Source organism: Empidonax traillii, unplaced genomic scaffold (assembly GCF_003031625.1).
Source record: "Empidonax traillii isolate 1590-97213 ecotype Southwest subspecies unplaced genomic scaffold, ASM303162v1 scaffold342:size1861417, whole genome shotgun sequence".
In the NCBI taxonomy this organism is placed as follows: Eukaryota; Metazoa; Chordata; class Aves; order Passeriformes; family Tyrannidae; genus Empidonax; species Empidonax traillii.
The window spans coordinates 609,332-631,546 of record NW_020955535.1 but is presented as its reverse complement, the minus strand read 5'-3'; the positions used below and the strand labels follow the sequence as shown (position 1 = coordinate 631,546).

At 39.4% G+C, this 22,215-nt stretch overlaps 1 protein-coding gene across 1 annotated transcript in view; it reads left to right on the top strand.

The window, feature by feature from the left end:
* Positions 1–22,215, top strand: part of TRAPPC9 (trafficking protein particle complex 9) — a 444,311-nt gene that overhangs the window by 128,263 nt on the left and 293,833 nt on the right. Inside the window, exons 17-18 of the mRNA XM_027892205.1 lie at positions 12,585–12,727; positions 22,057–22,167. Coding sequence (XP_027748006.1) covers positions 12,585–12,727; positions 22,057–22,167 — 254 coding nt within the window. The remainder of the gene's footprint in view (positions 1–12,584; positions 12,728–22,056; positions 22,168–22,215) is intronic.

The window sequence follows — 22,215 nt, the reverse complement described above, 5'->3', positions numbered from 1 at the left end:
CTCAGTGTGTTTTTTAAATAAGCATTTGTAATCCTTTTAAGTGCGTGCTAACCACTTAGGTTGGAAATCAAGTTAGCAGCACTTATAAAATAAAAATAGTGGTTTACAGATTGTGTACCAGGAGTAATCTATCTATCTATCTATCTATCTATCTATCTATCTATCTATCTATCTATCTATCTATCTATCTATCTATCATATTTCATCAAATTGTAGAATATCTGAAGGTGTAAGGGACCTATAAGGATCATCAAGTCAAACTCCTTGACTTGATGGGCTACATAAAACTAATCCATCTGACTGCGAGCATCCTCCAGGCTCTCTTTGAGTATTTATGTGTTTGTGTTTGTCTGTAAGATGTGTACATACACATTTTGTAGAAATATTTTGAGTTTTAGCTTTTGTTTGGGTCAGTTCACCGCTGGGGACCCCTTGAGAGCAAAGTGGTCACATGAGAGAGTTTTTTTTCCTGAAATTTTATTTCTGTGTAAGTGGTTGGTGGAGGATGAAGGAATATGTTTAATGTTCTTGAGTGTCTTGGAGAAAAGAGGAAGGAGTCGGAGACTATGTCCTATTTACACAGCAAGAAGTCTTTCTGTTCCTTCTGTTAGAAAGAGGAGAATTCTCCTTATTTATGAGCCAATGATGATTTTAGGTGGCTTTACAACATAGATTTTGGAATGAGATTTGTCACGTTTCTCTCAGGGAAAGATCTCTCAACCTGCTGATTAATTCTGTTGTTAATGGTGAGTTCCTGGACCTAAAGGTAAAGACCTCCCAGCTGACTTTTGGGAATGTAGTTTGTTGGAGGGGAAAAAACCAGGAGCAACAACATACATTAAGCCTTTTTTTTTAAAAAAAATGTTATCTTTGTAGGATGATCTGCTATTTTTAGAACATAATTGATCTATGTGAAGAATACAGATGTGTGAGTAGTGGCAATAGTAGCGGTTTTAATCATGTGAGGGACTGTTTGGTTGCCTTGACATATAGGCTTTCAAATACCCTGCCCAGGGAAAGAGAGAAGATACATTAGGATGGAAAGTGTTGCTGTTCTGCAGCTGCAGGACCCCATTTCTATCTGACCTATAGGGCAGATTTAATTTCTGAAGCGTTAGTTCCTGAAAACTACTTTCACTACAGTTTTATCGCAGTTAGTTTTTATCCTCATGTTAAGGAGTAGGAATTTGCAATACTCGTTCCATATTAAGCTCATTAAATCAGTGATAAATTTAGCTCAGTAACTTCACTGATTTTGAAAATTATTGTGCTACTGGAGTCGTTATTTCCAAACCGGGGAGCAGCTGAAAAATCTGAAGTGCTCAGTCTCCCATATTTATATTTTAATGTCTGTGCTGAATAAACAGATCTATTGATTAAGTTGTTCAAGCATTCCTTTTTAAAAACCCCTTTCTTCGCTTGCTCCTACTTTAGAAAATTCACTAATTGGGCTTATCCCTTCTAATCCCAGGAATTCCTGAAAAAATGGGGATTCTTTAACCCATGAATACCAAGGAGCTCTCCTGTAAAAATCTGGTCACTTGGTTTCAGGGATCTTTTCTGTGTTATGGATGATTTTGTTCCGATTTGCTGGGTGCATTGTTTCTTTTTAAGGTACTGCAGCTATTGCAGAGGGCATCTTTTGAGGGTGTGAGTATCATTTTCCTCCACAGTACAGTAATATTATGAATAAAAAGCGTGCACACAGTGAAGGGAGCTGGGTTCCTCAGGAGACTGTTTCGAGCAGTGAACGGTTTTGAGATCTTCATGGAACCATTTGTAAGGGATGGATCCACGTGTTGTAAAATAGAAACTCCAGATTTTTCTTCCTTGGGTAATGGTGGTGGTTTTGGACCTGTGCCAAGCCATATGCCCATAGGGGGGTGCATGTGCCTGTTCTTTTTTTGTCTGGAATATTATCTTCATATTCTCTGCTGGTTTAGAAGTTTGTAACTTTGAAAGGTCAAGTTTTATATTGCCACTGAGGAAGCAGAGTAGTTAATACAATTACTTTTCACTTACTATTGGTAAGCATAATAAAACCAGAGGTGTAGCTGCAGAATTAATGGCAAGGTACATGTGCTGGGAAAGTGTTGAAATGGTTTTTATGGGGGGCAGTGTCCTGGTAAGCAAATTTGTCAGAGATCTTTGAGGCACGTTCTGAGCTCATGAACAAACGGAGTATCAGTGATATTTGCCCCTTGATTCCTTCCGAAGTCTTTGGGAGGCACAAATATGCTGTGAGATAAAAGTGAAGGTCCTGTTCCTGAGTCAGGAGCTGGTTCAAGGCAGGATAAATGGCCCATTTACTCACTGAAGGGTGGTCCCCAGCCTAATCCGTCGGGGTTGTGTTGTGCCTGTGCATGCTCATAAAGGATCTGGGTATTCTGCTGATTAGGAATGTGTCAAAGTTTATCAAGGGTAGCACACACGAAAACCTGCTCTTGGGGATTACCAGCTTATCCTGCAACAGAGGTAGGTTGTTAAAAATTGAGGTGAAGATCAGCAGTGATCCACATGTGCATTGTAAAAGTAATGCACCTGAAGAAAAGGGAGTCTCAATTCCAAAAGCACAGTGATGGGCTCTGAATTAGCACCCCATTGCCATGCAGGGTGCAGATCCTGGAGGCATGAGATGTTCTACGAAGCTGGTAATTTAATTTTTAGTAGCAATGCAAAAGGCAAGTAGAATATTAAGAACAGAATATTGGCAAGTGAAGGAATGGAGAACAAAACAGAAAGTTTCCTCTGTCCTTACCTTACTTGTGGTGCAGTCTTAGCCCCTTTTCTCATAAAGGACTTGGTAGAAGTAAAAGGCACAGAGAAGGGAATAGGCTGTGTTGGGGAAGTGTGAAACAGTGGGGAACTGTTTGGCATGAAAACCCAAAACTGAATAACTTCACTGTGTTACCCAGGAACTTGAGGCTGCTTCATATGAGCCGAGTCAGGCTTGATGGTGATGCTTTGGTGGGAAGGGCGGAAGAGAAAACTCACCCTGACACTTGCAGACCTTAACAGTGTCATACAGCTTTCTGAAATTCTCATTTGCCTAACTCAGAGTATGTGCTGAAAGGTAATGCTTGTCTGCTGAGTCTGCAGCAGCCAGGTGTGGTGGATAGCAGTGAAGAAAAGCTCTCTCTCAGAAGTGAGAGATGAACTACTTCTGGATGATTGATTGGTTATCAGTGCTTCTTCTGATTGATCAGTCACTTCTTCAGCACTTGTTTGTGTTTTTTCCTGATGTTCTGTCTGGGTTGTGGCTGGTTTTATATGTTATTTCATTTATGGTTTCGTGACAAGTGGGGTGTTTATGCTGCATACATGTTCTTTGAACCATTATGCCCACAAGTTGGTTTTATCCACCTTTGACAGGTGTGTGTCTTCACTCATGGGGACTCTGCCTACAGGGTGCAATGCACAAGTTTCAGTGAGGAAATACATTCAGTGATGCCCCTTTACAGCAGCTAGAGTGTTCTTGGCCATTGCTGGGAGAACCAGGCTTTGTTGATCTCAATACAGAGAAATTTCCCCTTTGAAGGATGTGTGAATGTGTGTGATTTGTTCATCAGCGTCTAACCCTGCATTTACTCTCTATTTGTACTTTCCTGCTTCAGAGCCAGGGCAGGATTTATCCAAAGCAATGTGGGCAGCAGGTTGAGGGAGGGGGTTCTGCCCCCCTCTACTCTGCCCTGGTGAGACCCCACCTGCAGTGCTGCCTCCAGCCCTGGGGTTGTCAGCCCCAGAAGGAGATCAGCCTCTTGCAGTGAGTCCAGAGGAGGCCACGATGGTGATTAGAGGGCTGGAGCACCTCTCCTATGAGGAAAGGCTGAGAGATTGGGATTCTTTTGCCTGGAAGAGAGGAGGCTTTGGGGTGACCTAATTGTGGCCTTCCAGTACCTGAAGAGAGCCTGCAGGAAAGGTGGAGAGGGACTGTTTACAAGGACAGGGGGGGATGGCTTCCAAGTGAGAGTAGGTTTAGATTAGATATTAGGAAGAAGTTCTTTACCCAGAGGATGTTGAGGCCCCCTGGCACAGGTTGCCCAGAGAGGCTGTGGCTGCCCCATCCCTGGAAATGTTCAAGGCCAGGTTGGATGGGGCTCTGAACAACCTGGTGTAGTGGAAGATGTCCCTGCCCATGGCAGGGGGGTTGGACCGAGATGATCTTGAAGGTCCCTTCCAACCCAAACCATTCTGTGATTCTCTGATTTCAGAATCAGAGAAATTACTGAGGACCACATGTGGTGACTTACCCCTCCATTCCTTCAAGTCCTCCCAAAACAGCCTGCAGGGCTTCCCAATTTCCCCACACATGTTTTTGTGACAGATTCTGCAGTTCAGTGTCCGCAGGCTGAAAACTTTTCATGGGGATGTTCCACATGTGTGTTACTTGTGTTTAAATGGTTTTTAATTTCTCGTCTGTGTCTGTGCCAAGGAGATGCTGTGATTGCTGTGGCCAGCAGTGCTGGGATCCAGGCTGGTGGAGGCACAACCTCTGAGGCACTTAAGGATGTGCATCAGCCCCTTGGGCATCTGGCTGCTATAGCAGGGCCCTGGAGGCAATTTGCCTTTAATTAAAGAAGGCAGAATTCTGTGATTAATACTACAAAAAGAATTATCTGTTATATTTCCTGAATATTTCCAGAGGGTATTTAAACTCTAGGAGGGAATACTGTCCAGGAGAATAATGCTGTACACTCCGGGCTTTTGCAAGTAACAACTTCCAGCTAAAAAATGCACACAAAATCACTTGTGAACGTGTGGCTGCAATGGCAATTAGGAATTGCAGAGTTCAGTGAGAGATGAATGCTCTTCAATACAAGATTGTTGTATATTATATTTCATCTGTCAGCCTGTGTATCTGTTTGTCAGAATGACCTTTGCTTCACCCTGTTTTTTTAGTGTGGAATGACTACACCGTGCCTGCCTTTAAACTTAATGTTATTCTGCTCACATCTCCATTCTCATTATAAACATGGCTATTTTTAGCCAGCACAGATTCAGAATATGCCTTGTAAGCTTAAGGGGGATTTATTGAGCTCCTGTGTGTATTCACTAGAGATTCCTTGTAGAAGCTTACTGATTTAGGATTGGGGAGGGGTAAAATGTACTATTTAATTCCCAGCATATGCCTGCAGGAGCTATATTTAGCTTCAGCTACTTGTCGTTGCCATTGTGCTATTTTTACAAGGGGATGCAGCACTTTCATTGTTCAGGGTTTAACTAGACAGAAATGTGGATGGATGAGCTCGATAAAACACTGGTGTGCTGCAAAAATTGCTGCTGGAAGTCAGTGTGCGAGCAGTGGGGGTACTTGAGTAACAACTGCACCAGAGCAGCAACACAACAGGCACCTTCTTGGCTGGTGTGTAAATTCACCTGATTAACACATGTGCTGAAAACTATACTTAATTTTGTGTTAGACCAGTAGAGAAGCTTAACAGGAATAACGGTGTGGGCTTTCTTTGTATCTGTGCATGAAAAGGTCTGACTTGCTGCAAAGGCACAATTTATTTCATTGCTTCATCAGTTGGTAAGAATTTTATCATGGCTTTTGTAGTTGCCATGTATATTTTTAATGGAATACAGAGGAGAAAAATGAGCATGGAGAGTGTGTGGTGCAGCTCAGTCCTGGAGGATGATTACATATGCACTACAAGTTCATTACATATGCATATCCTTTCTCTAATGCATGTATCAGGGCTCTTGCTATCAATTACTGCACTATTTGGTGTTCTAAGGAACAGTATCTACAGGGAGAGTCCCTTCTTCCTGTTTGGGGGAAAATTAGGAATTCTGCTTTGATCAGTTAAGTATTCCAGTAGATTTAGATTTGCTTCATGATTGGCATTCTGATCCCTGCTCTTTCTTGGCTGTTTAATGTCTCCTTAAAAACAGAGAATTTATATTTTAACTAAAAAAAGGAAGGAGACTTGTTGTATCATTTATAAAAATACAGAAAACCTAAAGGATATTTTGTTTATCAGAAAATCAGACAGGTTAGCTATTGGTGAAAGGGCTAATATTCTCCAGTGAGAGAGAGTGCAATGAACAGATTCCTTTCTGCAAATTTGTGTGGTTGGACTTGATGATCTTGGAGATCTTTTCCAACCTTAATGAATCTATGATTCTATGATATCACTGCACACTCATTCCACCAATTATTTTCATGTAAAAATTCAGGTTTTGATACAATTTCCTTTTTTTATCAACCCTGATGTGGTGTTTTCTACGGGCAGAAAACGTCATCTACGTTTGTCCGTGTGTTCCACTTCTAATCTTCATTCCTTAACGTGGGCCTCTCCTCGGCAGCCCAAGATTGTGCCAGGCATTGAAGATACCAGTCTTTCTTTTCAGTTTTGGAATAATGCTGATCTTGAGTTAAACCTTGTGAGGTAAAGGCTTGATGCTGTCCTTACCACAGCTGACATTCTACGCTTTTTCCTCCTAAATGCCCTTTCAGTGCTGGTATTTCAAGTAAAGGAAGGTCCGAGTGCAAAGGAATGATGTGAATTCCTGCATGGAAGAAGTTTGAAGGTATCAACAAAGTCCAAGCCCTTAAGGACTGAGTTTTGCAGTGAGAGTCTGGTCCAAAGAGTCAATGCTCAGAATTATGTGTATCTCAGAAACCATGGAGAATGTTGTCAGAACGTTCAGATTTCAATAATGCTGTTCCTTCCTTAGGGAGTAAGAAAGACACGATGCTACTGACATTTAGTTGGAGGTTGTTTTTTTTTTTTCCTATTAAATTGGAGATTTTTGTCCTCCCAAAGAGAATTACAGAATTTGGAGCTACTCAGCAGTTTCTCTGCTTTTCCTCTTCAGTGGTGTGGGAGTGTTTTCTTCTCCCTTTTATCCTCCTGAGAACAAGTGGGCAGGAGGGTATTCAGCCAGTGGCATAAAGGCACCTCTTCTCCCAACACTGCTGCTAAGCCTCATTGTTTTTTACACAAATTTATCCTTTAAGCCTGATTTTTACACGGACTTTACGCTTTGTCAGATTACCCTGTGGGTTCATGGGCTGTAGGCTCAGTGATGGGAGGAAGAAGCAAAAATCACAAGTATTTGTCTTTTGTTAGATCATTACATATGAAAAGCTCAAGAAAGTGCTAATCTCTGTTAATTCTGGGAGCCAAATGGATGTACAGGCTGAGGTATGTGCATTTCCAGATGCCAGGACTAAATTTTGAGACCAAATTTAAATATAGACACAGACTTTATATATTCACAAATTGCTACATGGAGTGGAAGCTTGATGTGCTTGAGTCCCATCTTCCTTGGTTTCAGCTCTGTAGGCATCTCCATTTCCCTCCCATTGCTCGTGTTTAGGTCTTTCTCTTCAAGAAAACCCATCCAGCTGTGTTCCATGCACTGTATTTCCATGTGAACCGTGTTGCTGGAGCGGCACATCCCACGGGCTTGGCTTCAAAACGACCTTTTTGGGTTTGCTCCAGTAATGCACGTTTTTGATGGGCCATCTCTGGTAGGTTGGGCATTGCCAGGGTTTCCTTTGCTGCTGGAAGGAGTGGGGTTAATTTGAGAAACTCTCTCTCTCCTTGTTCCTGCCAGGTAATTTAATTGGTTGCAGTTGGGCAGCTGAAATTCCTGACCCATGATTTATTTACACAATACTCGGAGCTCTTTAAGGATTTTAAGTGGGCCACACAACAGGAGAAACTGAGAAATCAGTTTGGTAGAGGCAGATCCTCTGGTGCCTTTTGTGAGATGGAACTGATGAAGTGGTGTATTTTTATTTCTCTTTATTACAGATGAATATCACTGATTGCCCATCAGAGTCGAGTATGGAATGGTCAGAGAAGGGGAGGAGAGGAGGGAGGCACAGACAATTTAACAAAATTGGGGTTTATGGTCCGTTCATAAAAAAAAAAAACCAACAACACCCAAACAAACCAGGAAACAAAAGGCATCAAGTGAGAAAAGGGGCTGAAATCAGAAAGAGTGGCTGAACACTCATGAATGCATGGAGAGGGTGCTGCCAGTGAGAATTTGGGTGAGAAGCAGATCAGGATGGGATTTGGGAATAAATAATGTTTACTGTTGGGCAAGTAATACGTGTGTATATATGTATTCTTTTTTTCCAAAGGAAGTTGTATTGGAATATTACACACCTGGAATAAATTCTTTTCCAAATTTCAAGCCCTAATCCTATGAGAAATCATACTCGTTAGCAAGAGTAGTATTCTGGAAGCCATTCAGAAACTAAAATGGAAAGATCATATTCTGAATTTATATACCTTTAATCTGGTCTTCGTGCTGATTTTTCTCCCTTAGTTTTTTGGTTTCAAGTGTTATATCTAAAGGAGGAGTCTGCAATGGTACAGTCTGGTATTTCTTTGCTGTTACTGAAATCAGCATCTGCAGTTTCTCGGGAGCAAATTGCCTCTAGCCAAGTATTGACATTTCTTCTTGTATTAAATGCTGAGATCTACTTAGTGTCACTTTTACTATGCTAAGGGAATTTAGAAAGGACCTGAAAAGGCAATGTAATGTATGTGAGCCTTTCTTACAAAGTATGATTTGTTCATTTGGTTATGGAAAACACTGATTGCAAATATTTCAAAAAATAATGTCACAGTTTGGAAAAAAATTGAGGGCAAAATCTTGCCTTGCTGTCTGAAACACAGAAAGCAGGACTTGTGGGGATGGGACACTGCAAGAAAAAAATAATATCATGATAACAGAATCCTCTCATTCTTCCAGTAGCAAGATACAGGGATAAACTCAGAGTTATTGCCAGTGAAATTGTTCAGGAATAAAGAAACCAAGAATAAAGAAACACATCTACCAAGCAAAATAGGTGATATGAGAATTAAACCCAGGAGCTTCTGACCTGAACTGTTTCCAAGTTTGTGAAGTTTACAAAACCAAAAATTTAGATTCATAAAAGTGTTTTACAACAAAGAGGAGGAAAGTATATGAACATCTCTTGATTGTTTAGCCATTTACAGTATGTCACTATAAATTTGACTACTAATTCATGCATTGTGTATATTGTTCTCATCGCTGATCACTTCTTTGTTGATTATTTCTAACGTTGCTGTGCAACAGTTTTTTAAAGGTTTCTAAAAAGAAAATGAGTCTTTTAAAGCTTGTCATATCTTGAAGGATGTTTTCTTAAAAGAAGTCTAATTGTGAGAGTTGCTAATATTAAATTAAGCTGATGTTTTATGTTCTTCTCTCGAATGTTTATTTTTGTTTACATAGAGGATTTAATTGACTGAATCTCTGCAGGTGGGTTCTTATATTCTTGAGTTACAGGATTTCCGTGAACAAACTGGAGAGAGAAAAAAAAAGCTGGTACCAGCTCAGTGCAGAAAACAGTCTGAGGGGAAAAAAGCATGGGAAACCAAACCAGTAATTTTTTACAGTTTATCTGTAAAATATTTGATGTGGATGTTATTGGTGTCGGGTGCTGTTGGATAAGAGTCACCTGGAACTTACCTGCAGAAACACTTCTATTTTCCTTTTTGTCATCAAGAGAAGGAAGGATCAGTGAAATAGTTAGAAGTTTATCAAGCCAAAGCCATCATAGTAAATAGTAAAGAATGTATCCATATTTTTACTGTTGAATTTCCAGAGTGGACCTCAGCTTAGAAACAAGAATCTCCCCCCCACACCTTTCCACAGGTTTTCTGAATTCCAGATGTGTTCAGCTATCAATAGGCTTCTTTTCCTGCCTGCCTGCCCTGACAGTCCAGTGTGCTCCATTCTTCCTTCCTTTTCTTTTGTATGGATCATCCACAGGCAAAATGATGTTGGTAGTGACACCCCCTCATCTCGTTTTCAGTCTGCAGAGGGATGCAGTTTGGAGAAATCTGATAAATTCCATTGGTGTTTGTAAAGATGAGGAGAATCTGCAGCTCAGACTGGGATTTGTGTCGATTTGCCAAGGACTGAGGATACAACATTATTTAAATTGGGGGCTGTAGCACTTGGGCTCTTCTCTGCAGGTGCTGTGGGAGAGAGTGGTAAAATATTTTAAACTGGAGCTTTATAGGTTTATGAAAGTGTAGGAATTTTTTTTTTTTAATTTGCTATCATACAGATAGAAAATCAATCTTTCATATTCTATGTGGAGTTCTTTCTGAGGTACATGTGCGTAGGGGGCTTTAAAGGAGATTGAATTTGGTTGTGGTTTTTTTTAACATTCTGTTCATATATTATATAAATCCTAAGCAATAAAACTCTCCCTAATCACCTGAAGGCTTCTGAAAAAATTATTCCTTCAGTCATGCTCCCTCAACACATCCATCTCCAGTCCTGATGCATTATCTTTGTGGGCATGTTTGTAGACTGCTGCAAATTACCATGGCCAGGGAAAGAATATGGATTTGGGTGTTCTGCAGTTCTCAGAGATATTCAGAATCTCCAGTGCCTCAGTGTTAAATGTCCCCAGTTAGACCTCACGTTTTAGGTGGAAAGGGATGTCCTGCTGCTGTCAGATTAATAGGAGACCATTAGGTTTTCTTTTTCCTGTTCTTTGGCTTGGGGTGCGGGGGACACTCAGCATCATCAGCAGGATTTGTGTCAGAAATTCCTCACTACAACAGGGACCAAGATGATGATGGTGCCCTTAAACCCTCCTGCTCGTTAATGGCACATAATGGTTCTATTTTTCAGCTTTTTTTTTGTTTTTGTTTTTGTTTTTTAAGTCTTTCACATGGCATAGGGTGTTAAGAGTTTTGAATCTGTGACCTTTCAAACTAACATTTATGATGCATTTACCTGTAATTATGTGGGTCTGGGCCTAATAAGGAAGCTTTGTGCTGCGGTGCTGTGGAGAATGGACCCCAGATCCATAGCACAGTAGCTTTTCCAAGCAGGATATTGTGAGTGTTACAGCAATAATGCAGAACATGCAGAGAACCTTCACAATTCCCCAGTTGGAATTGCAGCCCATCCTCCCATTGCCACGTAAGCAGTGTCAGATCCCTGTACTTATGGAGCCTGGCTCTGATTTGTATTAACTGGTCCAGCTGCTTAATTAGGATGAAGTACGTTCTGATTGGGTTTGTGCTTTTTTTATTTTTGTGTTTAATAATGATTAGCTCTCCTGACATAACATAAACTTGAGTTCATTAACTGCAATTAGGAATTGACATAAACACACTGGACGAGGATGTCCGGCGTGCCCAGTGAAGGTTTTTATTTGTATTGTAAGGTGACTCTCATGAATTTTAATGAAACCAAATTAGGAATTGGAGTTAGCCCACTTAAAAGCAGGCTGGAGATAGGAGAACATGCAGCAAAATGTCAAACCTTTGGGTTTGGTATTCTTTAAATTACTGTGTTGTGGTAATTTAAGGAACTGATTCTAGCTGTGTTTCTTTTCCCTCAGCCAGACTCAGAAACAGAATGGGTATCAAACATAAAGGTTTTTTTATAAGTTAGAAAACCCTTAGATTGTTCCTTAGAGCTTACGGAAAAAAACTAACAGGTTTCATAAATTGTTTTGTAAATCTTCTGTAGGAAGGGAGGGTACTTTTACTTGTCTGAGGATTGATAAGTTGTTGGTGTGAGGTTTGGGTTGTTTTTTTTTTTTAATAAATAAATGTGCTAAAAGCCAATCAGAGAGGAGATTTGTGTTGTTTATAGATGTTTTGAAGGAAATATCTGTCCTTACAGACACAGGCTCCAGCATAATAAGTCATGTCCCTGTTAGGGTGGAGGGCTGGCACTACCTCTGTCCTCTCTCTGAGATGTGGCAGCAGCAGCAGCTGCCTGAAGACCAGAATCAAAACTGAGAAAAAGAACAACCCAGTGAGACTTCCCAAATCCTCACTTGCATCCAGCAGATTGTATTTCAGGAACATAATGAAAGAAGAGGTATCATCATGTATAACCTCTTTGGGTGGATTAGAGGCTCGTTCTGATCTTGAACACTGCTGATAACATGTGGAGTGGTATTGGAAGCTTCCCATGGGCTGTTCATCGAGGAAACCCAAGATTTCCTCACAGAAGTAAAGCCTCAGTGTGCTGAGAGCAATGAGTGCTAGAGAATCATTTTCATTTTCAATATTTGCAGTCCAGCCATTCCCTATCAAATGAACACAAAGGGAGGGAAAGTGATCTCGACAACAACAGTGTTGTTCTAATCTGTTGGTTAATGGTGATGAGCACATGTTTGGAGGGACTTGTTGAGACACCAGATGCTTTTAGCTTTGTATAATCCTTATGTGCCCCAAAACTTTGAAGCTTTTCCATTTGATTATGCAGGTAATGAAGTGGTGACTATTTTTCCAGGGTAAGAAGGAGCATGGCATTTAATAAACCCTAAACTCTTTGTTTTCTCGATGTTAAATGTGGTATGGAGAGGAATTATATAAAGGGAACTCCAGCTGACTTTGTGCTGTACTCTTGAGTTTTTAAAAGGATTAGGCAAAAAAAAGCAACTGTTTGCCTAAGCTGCAGTTATTTGTTAGATTGTGTTTTTTTCCCAGAGATAACAGAACGGATGGGTTGGGAAAGCAAATTTGCAAATCGCTCCTGTGGTCTAATTTAATTGAACCTGTGAAATGCACAGTGGTGAAAAATAGCTAGCAAGTAATTTACTTTTATTTCTCCAGACACTGGAAGCCATTTTGAACTTTAAGTACTCTGGTGGACCAGGACACGTGGAAGGGTATTACAGGAACCTCTCACTGGGCCTTCATGTGGAAGTAGAGCCGTCCGTGTTCTTCACCCGTGTCAGCACCCTGCCAGCAACAAGGTAAGCCTGGCCTTGGCTCTTGAATATTTGACTCATTGGCTCTGTTATATTGGCTATAACTTAAAGACCATGCTGGAAACTTTCAGAATCATCAGCAAACATGTAGGTAAAGAATTAAGTGAACAAGTTTTCAAGACTCCTCCTTTAGGAGTTTAACCTCCTTTAAATGCAGACTATGATTAAAGCAATTCACGTGCATTCAGTAACTTCTGAGGTTCAAGCATTTTAGCAGAGTCAGGATATCTCATGTTTACTGTAAAATTTTATGACTTCTTTCTTGGCAGTTGTGGTGTGTTGTGCGTTAGGGCTTTTGTGTTTGTATAGCAGAATCTTACCCAAAATTCACGTGTAAATGGTTGTGTTTGAATGTGAGAAATAAATTGTGATGTCTCTGGTATTTGCTTTCTCTTGAAAGTCACAGAGCAGTTTCACATGTCATAGTGAGTTTTAAAAGTCGTGGCAACACGTGATGGTGGTCAAATGCCACGATCACAAAAATGTTTGCCTAAAATGCATCAGCCGCTGAGTGCAGTCAGTTTTAATAATTAGCGGGATTATTGTTAAAAAAACCCCAACCTCTGTGCATAGTGGGAGCAAGAATTTTGTTTGATTTAAATTCTGAGATTGTTTCAGTGCAATTGTGTACTGCAACGCTGATAATGATAGCTGAGAGAGAACTTACTTGATCCAACAGACTCCTTCTGGGCCTAGAACCTTTTCATGACAGACTTCAGAAATTCAAAAATAGGCAAGAAGGGAATGTCAGGGAGAATATTAAATTTTCAAAGGCAAGAAGTGAGTCACCGGTATCATACCATGGCAAAAATGTCCAAGGATGGATGGACAGCTACAGAGCCTGCAAAACACAAAGTGTTTCTTTGTTCCTGTGAACAGAAGTAAAGCCTCAAGGAAACTTTGGGGCTTGAACATGAAGAAGAGTGGACAAGTTGGAGAAAGTCTGGAGCAAGAAGAGTGATAAAATGTGACTTATGCTGAAGCATATGTTTGAAGAAACTCTTGGTCTTGCTGAAGGAAAGATGACTGACAAAGGAATGGAATTTTAAATCCTGGCACTGCCAAGAGGGGTCAGGTTCTGTATTTCACAGCAGATACTCAGCAAATAATGACCTTTGCAAACAGCAAGGGAATTTAGGGTTAGACAAAGATGATGAAACACTGAAATAGTTTTTGTAAAAAATGTTTTAAAATGAGACAAATAAGATTTTTTTAATGACTAGATTGTCTCTGTTTCTTATTAAAAAAAAAACCTAAACCCATATCACTTTATTGGTAAGAAAGTTTGGCCAGCATTTTACTGCTTGAAAGTGTAACGTAAGAGGCATTGTTTTATTCTTTTAGGAACTACTCTAGTAAAGCAAATTTAATGCTGCCTTCAAAGTCAGAACATGGTATCTGGAACAAGTGTTTGCTAAATTCCAGGACCCCTCTTAATGATGTTCAGAGTTTCCTCCCTGCAGTGGCACATTCTTAGGCCTTTGTAAGGTTGTCGAGTTCAATAAGTGATCTTTAACAACCTGGAAGTACCACAGCATCTGTTTTTAATAGTTGTGAAGAAGAGTCATTACACAGGTTTAAAATAATCAGTTTGCATTTGTTTTTTGAATGCACAGTCCCCTCCATTCAGCGTCAAAATGTGCTTTCTACTCTCATTATGTGTATTTTTAATGGACAGTGCTACTGCTCTTTGGTTCACTGCAATTACCTCCACATAGTCACGGGTTACCTTGGGTGTGAAACTGCAAACCTTCCACAAAAGCTTCAGATCCAACACTTTATTTGCCTTTATTTGACTCCCTCTTGTTGGGAAGTTGCCCTTTTGTGCTCGGCTTCCCCAGCTGTGTTTTGTGTAGGACAGATCCTACCCCTGCCCTGTCAGTCTGTTCCCGGGAATTTACGATGCGAGCAAAGCGTTTAATCCTGAGATCTTTAAAAACAGATGGAGGTGCTAATTCAAAGGGAGAGTTTCTGTGTTCAGCAGGGAGCAGTTCCACACGTCCTGTGGCAGCTGCTGCTATATATAGTGGCTCCAATCCAGCCAAGTGCTTCAGCTCACATTGTGTGTGTTCACTTCATTCTTTGCCTGTTCATCAACTGATCAGCATTAAAGGCGGTGGAAACTGTCAGTGATTTGCTGATTGGAGATGGAGTTAAAGATGTGACTGCTTTTAAGGCTGCCTGAAAAGCTTTACTGAGTTGGAGAAAGATCCTGCAGTATTTATACTTCTCTCAGAAATGTTTTCTTGCCAGACCTGTCAAAAAGCTATTGATTTTTATTTTTTTTATTACATTAGATGTGTTTTGTTTGCTAAGTCATGAATGGTTTTAAGTTCTTCTTATCTCCTGCTGCTTGTTCCATGTTATTATCTTTAGTGATCTGTAACACCATTCCTTTAGTCTTGTTCATTCCAGTGTAGATTCTCCATCAGAAGAAGTCATGTGGCATTATAGTTTAGAGAGAAAAATAGCAGAAACATGTCACCTCCCAATCTGCTAAGGATAACTGTTATCATTAAATAAAGCAAAGTTTGCTTGTGACTGTTGGTCATCTCTTCCAATATCTGACACTCAATGACAGCAAATTCTAAGTAAATTTTTTTACTTGCTCTGTTAAAAACTGAAATCTGATTCCCTTTTGATTTACAGCTGAGACTTTGTTGCTTAAATCCTGTCTGAGGTGCTGGGCTATGTTTGTTTAGTCATTACAAGAAATTGTATTTTATAATTTAGCTCCTCAGTCATCATTTCAGAATGAAAGTTATCATTTCTTTCATTATCTGCATTAAATTTTTTCCCTTTCTTTTTCATTTTTGCCATTTTTATTTTACGTTTTTAGCTCCACAGAAAGAAGAAACATTTGCTTGCTTGCTAGCTCCTGGGCTCAAAAAGTCGAAGCAAACTAAAAGAACTTTGAGCATTGATTCCTCCCTTAGGCCTATAATGAAAAAAAAAAAAAAAACCAGGAAAAGTGTTAGTGAAAACACTTTTCCCCCCATTGTAGCATGAAGATTATGGTTTATGTAAAAGCCTTCCAAGCTTAATTGGTGTTTCTTTATTTATCTGCTTGAGTGTATCAACCTGTGCTCGTTCAGCTGCCTCCATCCCAAGGGGCTGGCAGAACAGCCTCGTGCTGGGAAATGATGTCCCTCTGGCCATGGGACTCACATTCCTTGGTTCTGCTCTTTCCTCCTTGCAGGGGTGATTGTCCCACGAGGCATCATCAGAAATACGGGTTTTTGAGGCAACCCTTCAAATAAGGTATAAGAGATAATGAGTTCATGTTCAGAGTTCTGTCCCACAGCTCAATGAAGTCTTGAAGGGCTTCAGGGATCTGCTTGTTAAAGCCTTTGTTTGTCGTAAATCAGAGATAAATCTATAAAGTAAAATTGTATTAACTGTCTCCTGTAATTGGCCAAGCCATGTTAATTGATTTGGCCCCAAACCTACTGGTGTGATTCCAGGCCTCAAAACAGTGCAGTTACCAAGAGATCTGATGATCCCAGACTGTCACTGGAGGAGTGATGCACATTTTTTGTGTGATACACAAAATATATCTGTTGTTTCTCTCAAAGGTGTTATCTGCCAGTTTTGGTGGGCACTGAATGTCCCTCCTTGTTGCATGGAAAAATGCCAGGAAAAAATATTGTGCATCAGCTTTTTTGTTTGAGTGCTTTAAGAACAATCTGTTTAGTGTGGAGGAAGACTAAGTGATCAGATATTGCTACATGGATAAAATAATTAGTACTACATTCACTGTTTTATTAATTAAAAAAAATAATAATAATAAAGCAAGTAAGAATGGGAACTGGGCAAATTCAGCTCAGTAAAACAAACAAGACTCCTGTGCAATATACTGATAAATCATTAGAAAAATCTGTCAAGCAGTGGATTTAATAAATATACTTCAATGTTCTCAGGACTGGATGTCATTCTAAAATATATTCCTTTTTTATACACACATTATTGAGTTCAGTATAGACTCCTCACACGTGGGAGGTTACACCCAGCAGTTAAATCATCCTGGTAACCTCGACCTCTGCTGGTGGTGTAACATTGCAGTGGGTTCATGGAAGGGCAGCAGAAAGGAGCTTAGAGATTGAGAGAATTGATTTTTGAGATCAAAATGTTAAATATGTATGGTTTGGCACAGGAAGATGTGAGAACATAAATCTGCAAATATTTATAGATGTGCTGGGAATATTTAGCGTAATTGAAAAGGTTTGCAACTGGGAGAGAAGTCAGATGAGGACACTTCTTGGAATATGCGAAAAGACCTTTTGCCAGTAAGATGGATAATTTGACTTAATCATCTAAAGTTAGTCTTGAAAACTTCATTTTTAGATAGTTTAATGAAAATTAAATTAGAGAGACCCTTATTGAAGACGCAAGAGCACCAACAAAGACGCTATTCTTCTGTGTTGCTCTTTGTGTTTGTCAGTGGATCTGGGAGAATAGGGTTGTCAGAGGCACAGCACTGCCTGCCATCAGTGCCAAAGCTGCTCTTCCCTTCCTGATGTCCTGTTTTGAGAAGGGATGTTCAGAGACAACAGAAGAGAAGCAAAAAGAAAAAAAAAAAGCGTGAATGTGAAAATACTCCATGATTTCAGTTGATGGGGAAATGAGAGGAGTCAGGATGCAGAGAACTTGCCAACCCACCCGAGGACTTCTTTCTCAAAGTGTCTTCAAAGCTAAGCTGGAGACAGACCTGCAGTGAGATTGTTTGCTGGAGCAGCTGCACTGGGGTTTAGTGCTGTGTTAAATGTCACTGAAGAATATCACTGTCACTTGGAGGAATCTCAATACCCCTGAAAGAAATTTCTAGATCACAGGGTAACTGTCACTTGCCTGAGGTTCCCATGGCCCCAGTTTTGTGACTGGTTTTGGAACCATAAGTGGCATTGTGAGATTTTAAAAACACAGCACAGTTCAGTGTGTCGCTGACTTTTGTTTGCGTTGTATCCTGAATTCTGCAGTAGACAGAAATTCATTTATACAGTAGATATTTAAGACACTGTTAATTCACTTCTTGATAAAACCAATAAGATTTCCTAAATATTATTGTTTGATATCATTATTGGCTTAAATCTGCATGTTATTCTGAGATGTTCAAATTATGTTACTTGTAACTGCAGTTTTTACCTGCACAACTTTCTGCTCTGTAGAGTTTTGTGTCACTTGTGTAAGGAAATCTTGAACATGAAACTTATGAAAGATTTCTCACAATCAAACATCATGAACTAATAAGGAAGATCATAGAAATGGAAAATGTTTGGATGCTGTGATTTTTTAGTGTTCTTCCCTTTAGGCTCTGCTTGTTTGACCCAGCCTTATATTTCCTTTTCATTAGCAGTTGACATGGTAGATGGAAAGAAGAGTAAAACCCTTCCAAGAACTTTTGTTCTTTATCCTGTTGTCTTTGTGGTCCCACTGGTGCTTTAATTCACCTTCATTTAATTTGGACTTCTAGCATAATGCAATAATTTGTGTAGAATTCTGTTCAGAAAGGAGAGATGTTGTGGTTTTGGTGTCTGCTTTATTTTTCTGAATAGTTTTATATTTCATTTCATAGGGAAATATAAAATATAATTTATGAGATCACTTTAACTGGGTGAGTGAGAAAGTTTGGAGGGTGCATGAGGAGGTGATGGGAAGGTGGGTATATGGGAGATGAGGTTTGCATGGTACCATGGTGTATTTTTGTCCTGCATCTTCCAGATCAGTCCATGAAGAGTGGATTATTCGGGTTTTACAGAAACAGGAAACTCTATACTAATTCATATTTTTCTCTGAAATGCTTCTGATCCCATAAGTTTAAGGGATAAAACCAGATGATAGTTTAATATGTGTTTATTCATGATACCATGATAAACCACAAAACCAACCCACCCAAACACAGACTGACTTCAGGTGTGTTCAGCCCAAACTGTAAAAAGGAGCTAAAATGACCCCAAACCTCTACAAGGAACTGGGAAGCCACGGGTGACCCTTCACATTTGTGTGAAATGTTGGAGTTCTCTGCTTTCCCAGGGGTGACTTAACTAGACTTAGAGGGCTCAAAACTACCCTCCCCAACCAACTAAATAGTTAGTTTGAACTATGGTATGGTGGTGGATAGTTTGGAAGAGGGAGGAGGAATTGTGTGGTATGTTGTGTGTCTTTCCCAGTTCCAGAAGTCGGTGGCTTATGCCTGGTATTTCTCAGCCAAAAAGGTCAGTAGGCCGTTATGGTTTATAATTTAATCAACTTTAGATCCAGTTATTATTTTGAGTGTTTTGTCTTTTTTTTCGTTTCTTTTTCTGTTTTTTTTTTGAAGCTCACACACTTTGAATAAAAACATAATTTATTTAGTGTTGAGGTCAGCACTAATGGTTTGAGATTTACTCAATTGCCTTAAAATCCTTAAAACAATAGGATGTTGGAAATTCTCTGCCTCTTTTAAGCAACAGATTGATGGCTGGACTTAAATGTGGGAGTTCAGCAAAGTCTCCTTGGGGTTCCTTTATCACACTTGCATGAATGTGATTTGCCTCTCAAATCTCATTTACTGACACTGAGATGGGTTCTTCAATTCCTGTCTCACAAAGGAACAAATGGCCTTCTGGAAGTTCCCTTGTAGGGAAAATTGATATGAATTATTTGGCTTTCTTGTTAATACTTTGTCTTCCTGGAACTTTCCTAACTCAGCATCAGGTCTACCCAGTCCTACTGATTGTAGCATGTTAAAAATAAAATTAAAAAATTCGAGTTTTCAGATCTTAAGCAAATTACTCTTTAACAATTTGAGTGTTTCTTTTTTTTTTTTCCTTTTAACTTTAGTTTGATGTTACCTCTAATTTTCCAGAGCTTATGCTTTCTTGGTGCTTACTTGGATGCAGTTTCCAGTATTTGAAGCTTGCTGTTTTAATTCAAATATTTTTATAACCTTTAATTTTGTTTGGTTTTCAGTGCTCCAATAGTCTCTTGGATACTGTCCTGTATTTACTGTGAAGACCTAATGCTGCCTTTTTTACACTCTTAATGTTACCTTCAATGTCTTCATACTAATTTCTTATTCCTCCAAGTTTTCAAAGTACTGTAATAATTCTGTAACTTCCAATTTTTACTTTTTTTACTGAAAGATTTCCCTGGAGAATTAACTTAAAATTGACAAGGAAAGAATTATTTCTCCTACACGTCTATTTTGTGTAGTGTTTGAAGAGGGAGGAAATAAATGTCATAATGATGAATAATTTCCAAGGGTTCATATTTGGGAATTTTTTAATATAGGTGTTGGTGTTTAGTCCTGAAGGGCAGCTTGTGTAGGTCCTTTGTGGCATGAATTGTTTTATTGGCAAAACTTTGGTACTGCTGCCAAGAGCTATTGCAGGAGGCTTGAATGTTTTTTTGTTGTGTGTTTTTTTTTTTTTTTTTTTTTTTTGTTTTGTTTTGTTTTGTTTTTTTCCCAGACAGTTGTTTGGGTTTGCTGTGGCATAAATAACAAATTCTTTCCATATTTAATTTTGTAAACATGACCTACACTAGAAGTCTCTTTGAGATCATGACCTTGTATCTCCTGGAGGGGCAGAGGTTGTCTGTGACTTTGCAGGTCTCGTCCCACTCTCCCAGTGACGAGATAAAACCTTTATTCCCCCTTTCTTTTCCACTCCTTTCCACTAACAGGATTGCTGCTGACTCGAGCCCTGCCCTTCCAGTTATTTCTTCCTCGTGGGTTGTTCGGGGAGGGAGTTTCTAACAAGAGCCATGACTCCTTATTTGTTCTAAATTCTTGAGTTCTGACATCTTTGCTTCAGGCCCTCAACCAACCCTCCTGCGTTCTTCTCCACCTGCAGTGGTCAGCGGGGCTTTACGCAAAGAATGTGAAAAGGGGATCTCTTGATTTTCGGAAGAGAGTCGTGTCCTAAACCAGAGAACCTCTTTCCAAAGTGGAAGAACAGTCCACTAAAACTCTTGGACACCTCCTGAGTTTTATTGCCTGTGGAATGGACACTTCAGTCCAGCTGTAAATTATTGTGCAATGGGATGAATTGTCTTGGTTGCCCCAGACAGATGACTGGAGCTTGAACATCAGATTGTTTGAAGGGTGGCTCTGACAACTCTCGCCTCACCACCACACTCCTCTTTCTTCCCTTTTGGGGATATTTGTGGGTTGTTCAGTAGCTTCTTAGGAAGCTTTGAATTTCAGAGTGGACTGATGAGGCATAATTGAAACTGTATCATTGTATCTGGCATTTTGGTATCTACTTCTGATAATGTTGTGATTGTTTTCCATGTTTACTGTATTAGAATCGCTCAGTGCTGCCCTTTCTGCTTAGTTTCACAGGGAGGAAAAAGTTATAAATTAGAATAATTTGTGTAGAATAATAATTAGAATTAAATATTAATTAAAGAATATTAAAATGTAATTTAATGTTATTAACCGTCAAATAAATGAGCACATTAACAATGATAATTAATATTAATTCAATTAATAAGAACATTAATTATTATAAATTATATCACTTGGAATTAAAATGTTTATTAGAATAAACCTTTGCAGTAACATTTCCACCCTGTAACTTTGTTAGTCTTATTTTCTAAGGTTACCAGAAATGAAGTTGGTATATTTATACCAAATGCTTCTGGGGAAGTTTGGATTTGAAGGATAGTAGCTGACAAATAAAAGGTTTTCTGTGAGAGGTACCTGTGTTTGCCTGTCTTACAGAGGGGAGAGAGTTGTCCTCTCTCTGTCAAGAGTGGTTGTTCTGGTGGTTAAATGCTCTAATTGTTGCTTGCTTTGGTCTTTGGACAAGCCAGTTATTGTAGTAAATGGAATTGCACCTTGCAGTTTAAATTTTTGCTCATAAATTTGTTTCTTAAACATGTGATGCCAAGGTGATTTAAAATAATAAGACTTTTTGGATGTGAATGCTCGAAGAACTGAAACATTCTGTGGCTTTTTCCACTGAAGTGAATCTGAAAGCTCCAGAGTGAGAAAATATATATGTATCTAGAGAGTTGATCAATGCTGTGGGGCTTGATATTTTGCAGGTCATAATTGTCATGGAAGTTCTCTTTAGGATGTACACTTCTGTTTAGTCTTATTAAAAAAAAAAAAAAAGAATCCAATTATTAAAAAAAAGAATTTTTAAGATAAAACAGTAAGATATTCTTAAAATCAGAGTAGGATATAAAACCTGTATGGAAATGTGTGTCTTTTTAAAAAATCTATATTTATATTTGTTTATAAATATGAATTCTGATAGACATGTAATAACTCAGTGCTGTATTATTGAATTTGTGCTGTTCTTTTTTTTCCCCCCCGATCTGAACAGCACCAGGCAGTGCCATCTACTCCTTGATGTCTTCAATTCCACAGAGCATGAGTTGACCATCAGTGCTAAGAATAATGAAGATTTAATCCTGCACGCTGGGGAGTGTCAGCGGTGAGTGTTCCCAGCATTAAACCCCGGGCCCTGGGTTTAACCCTGCTG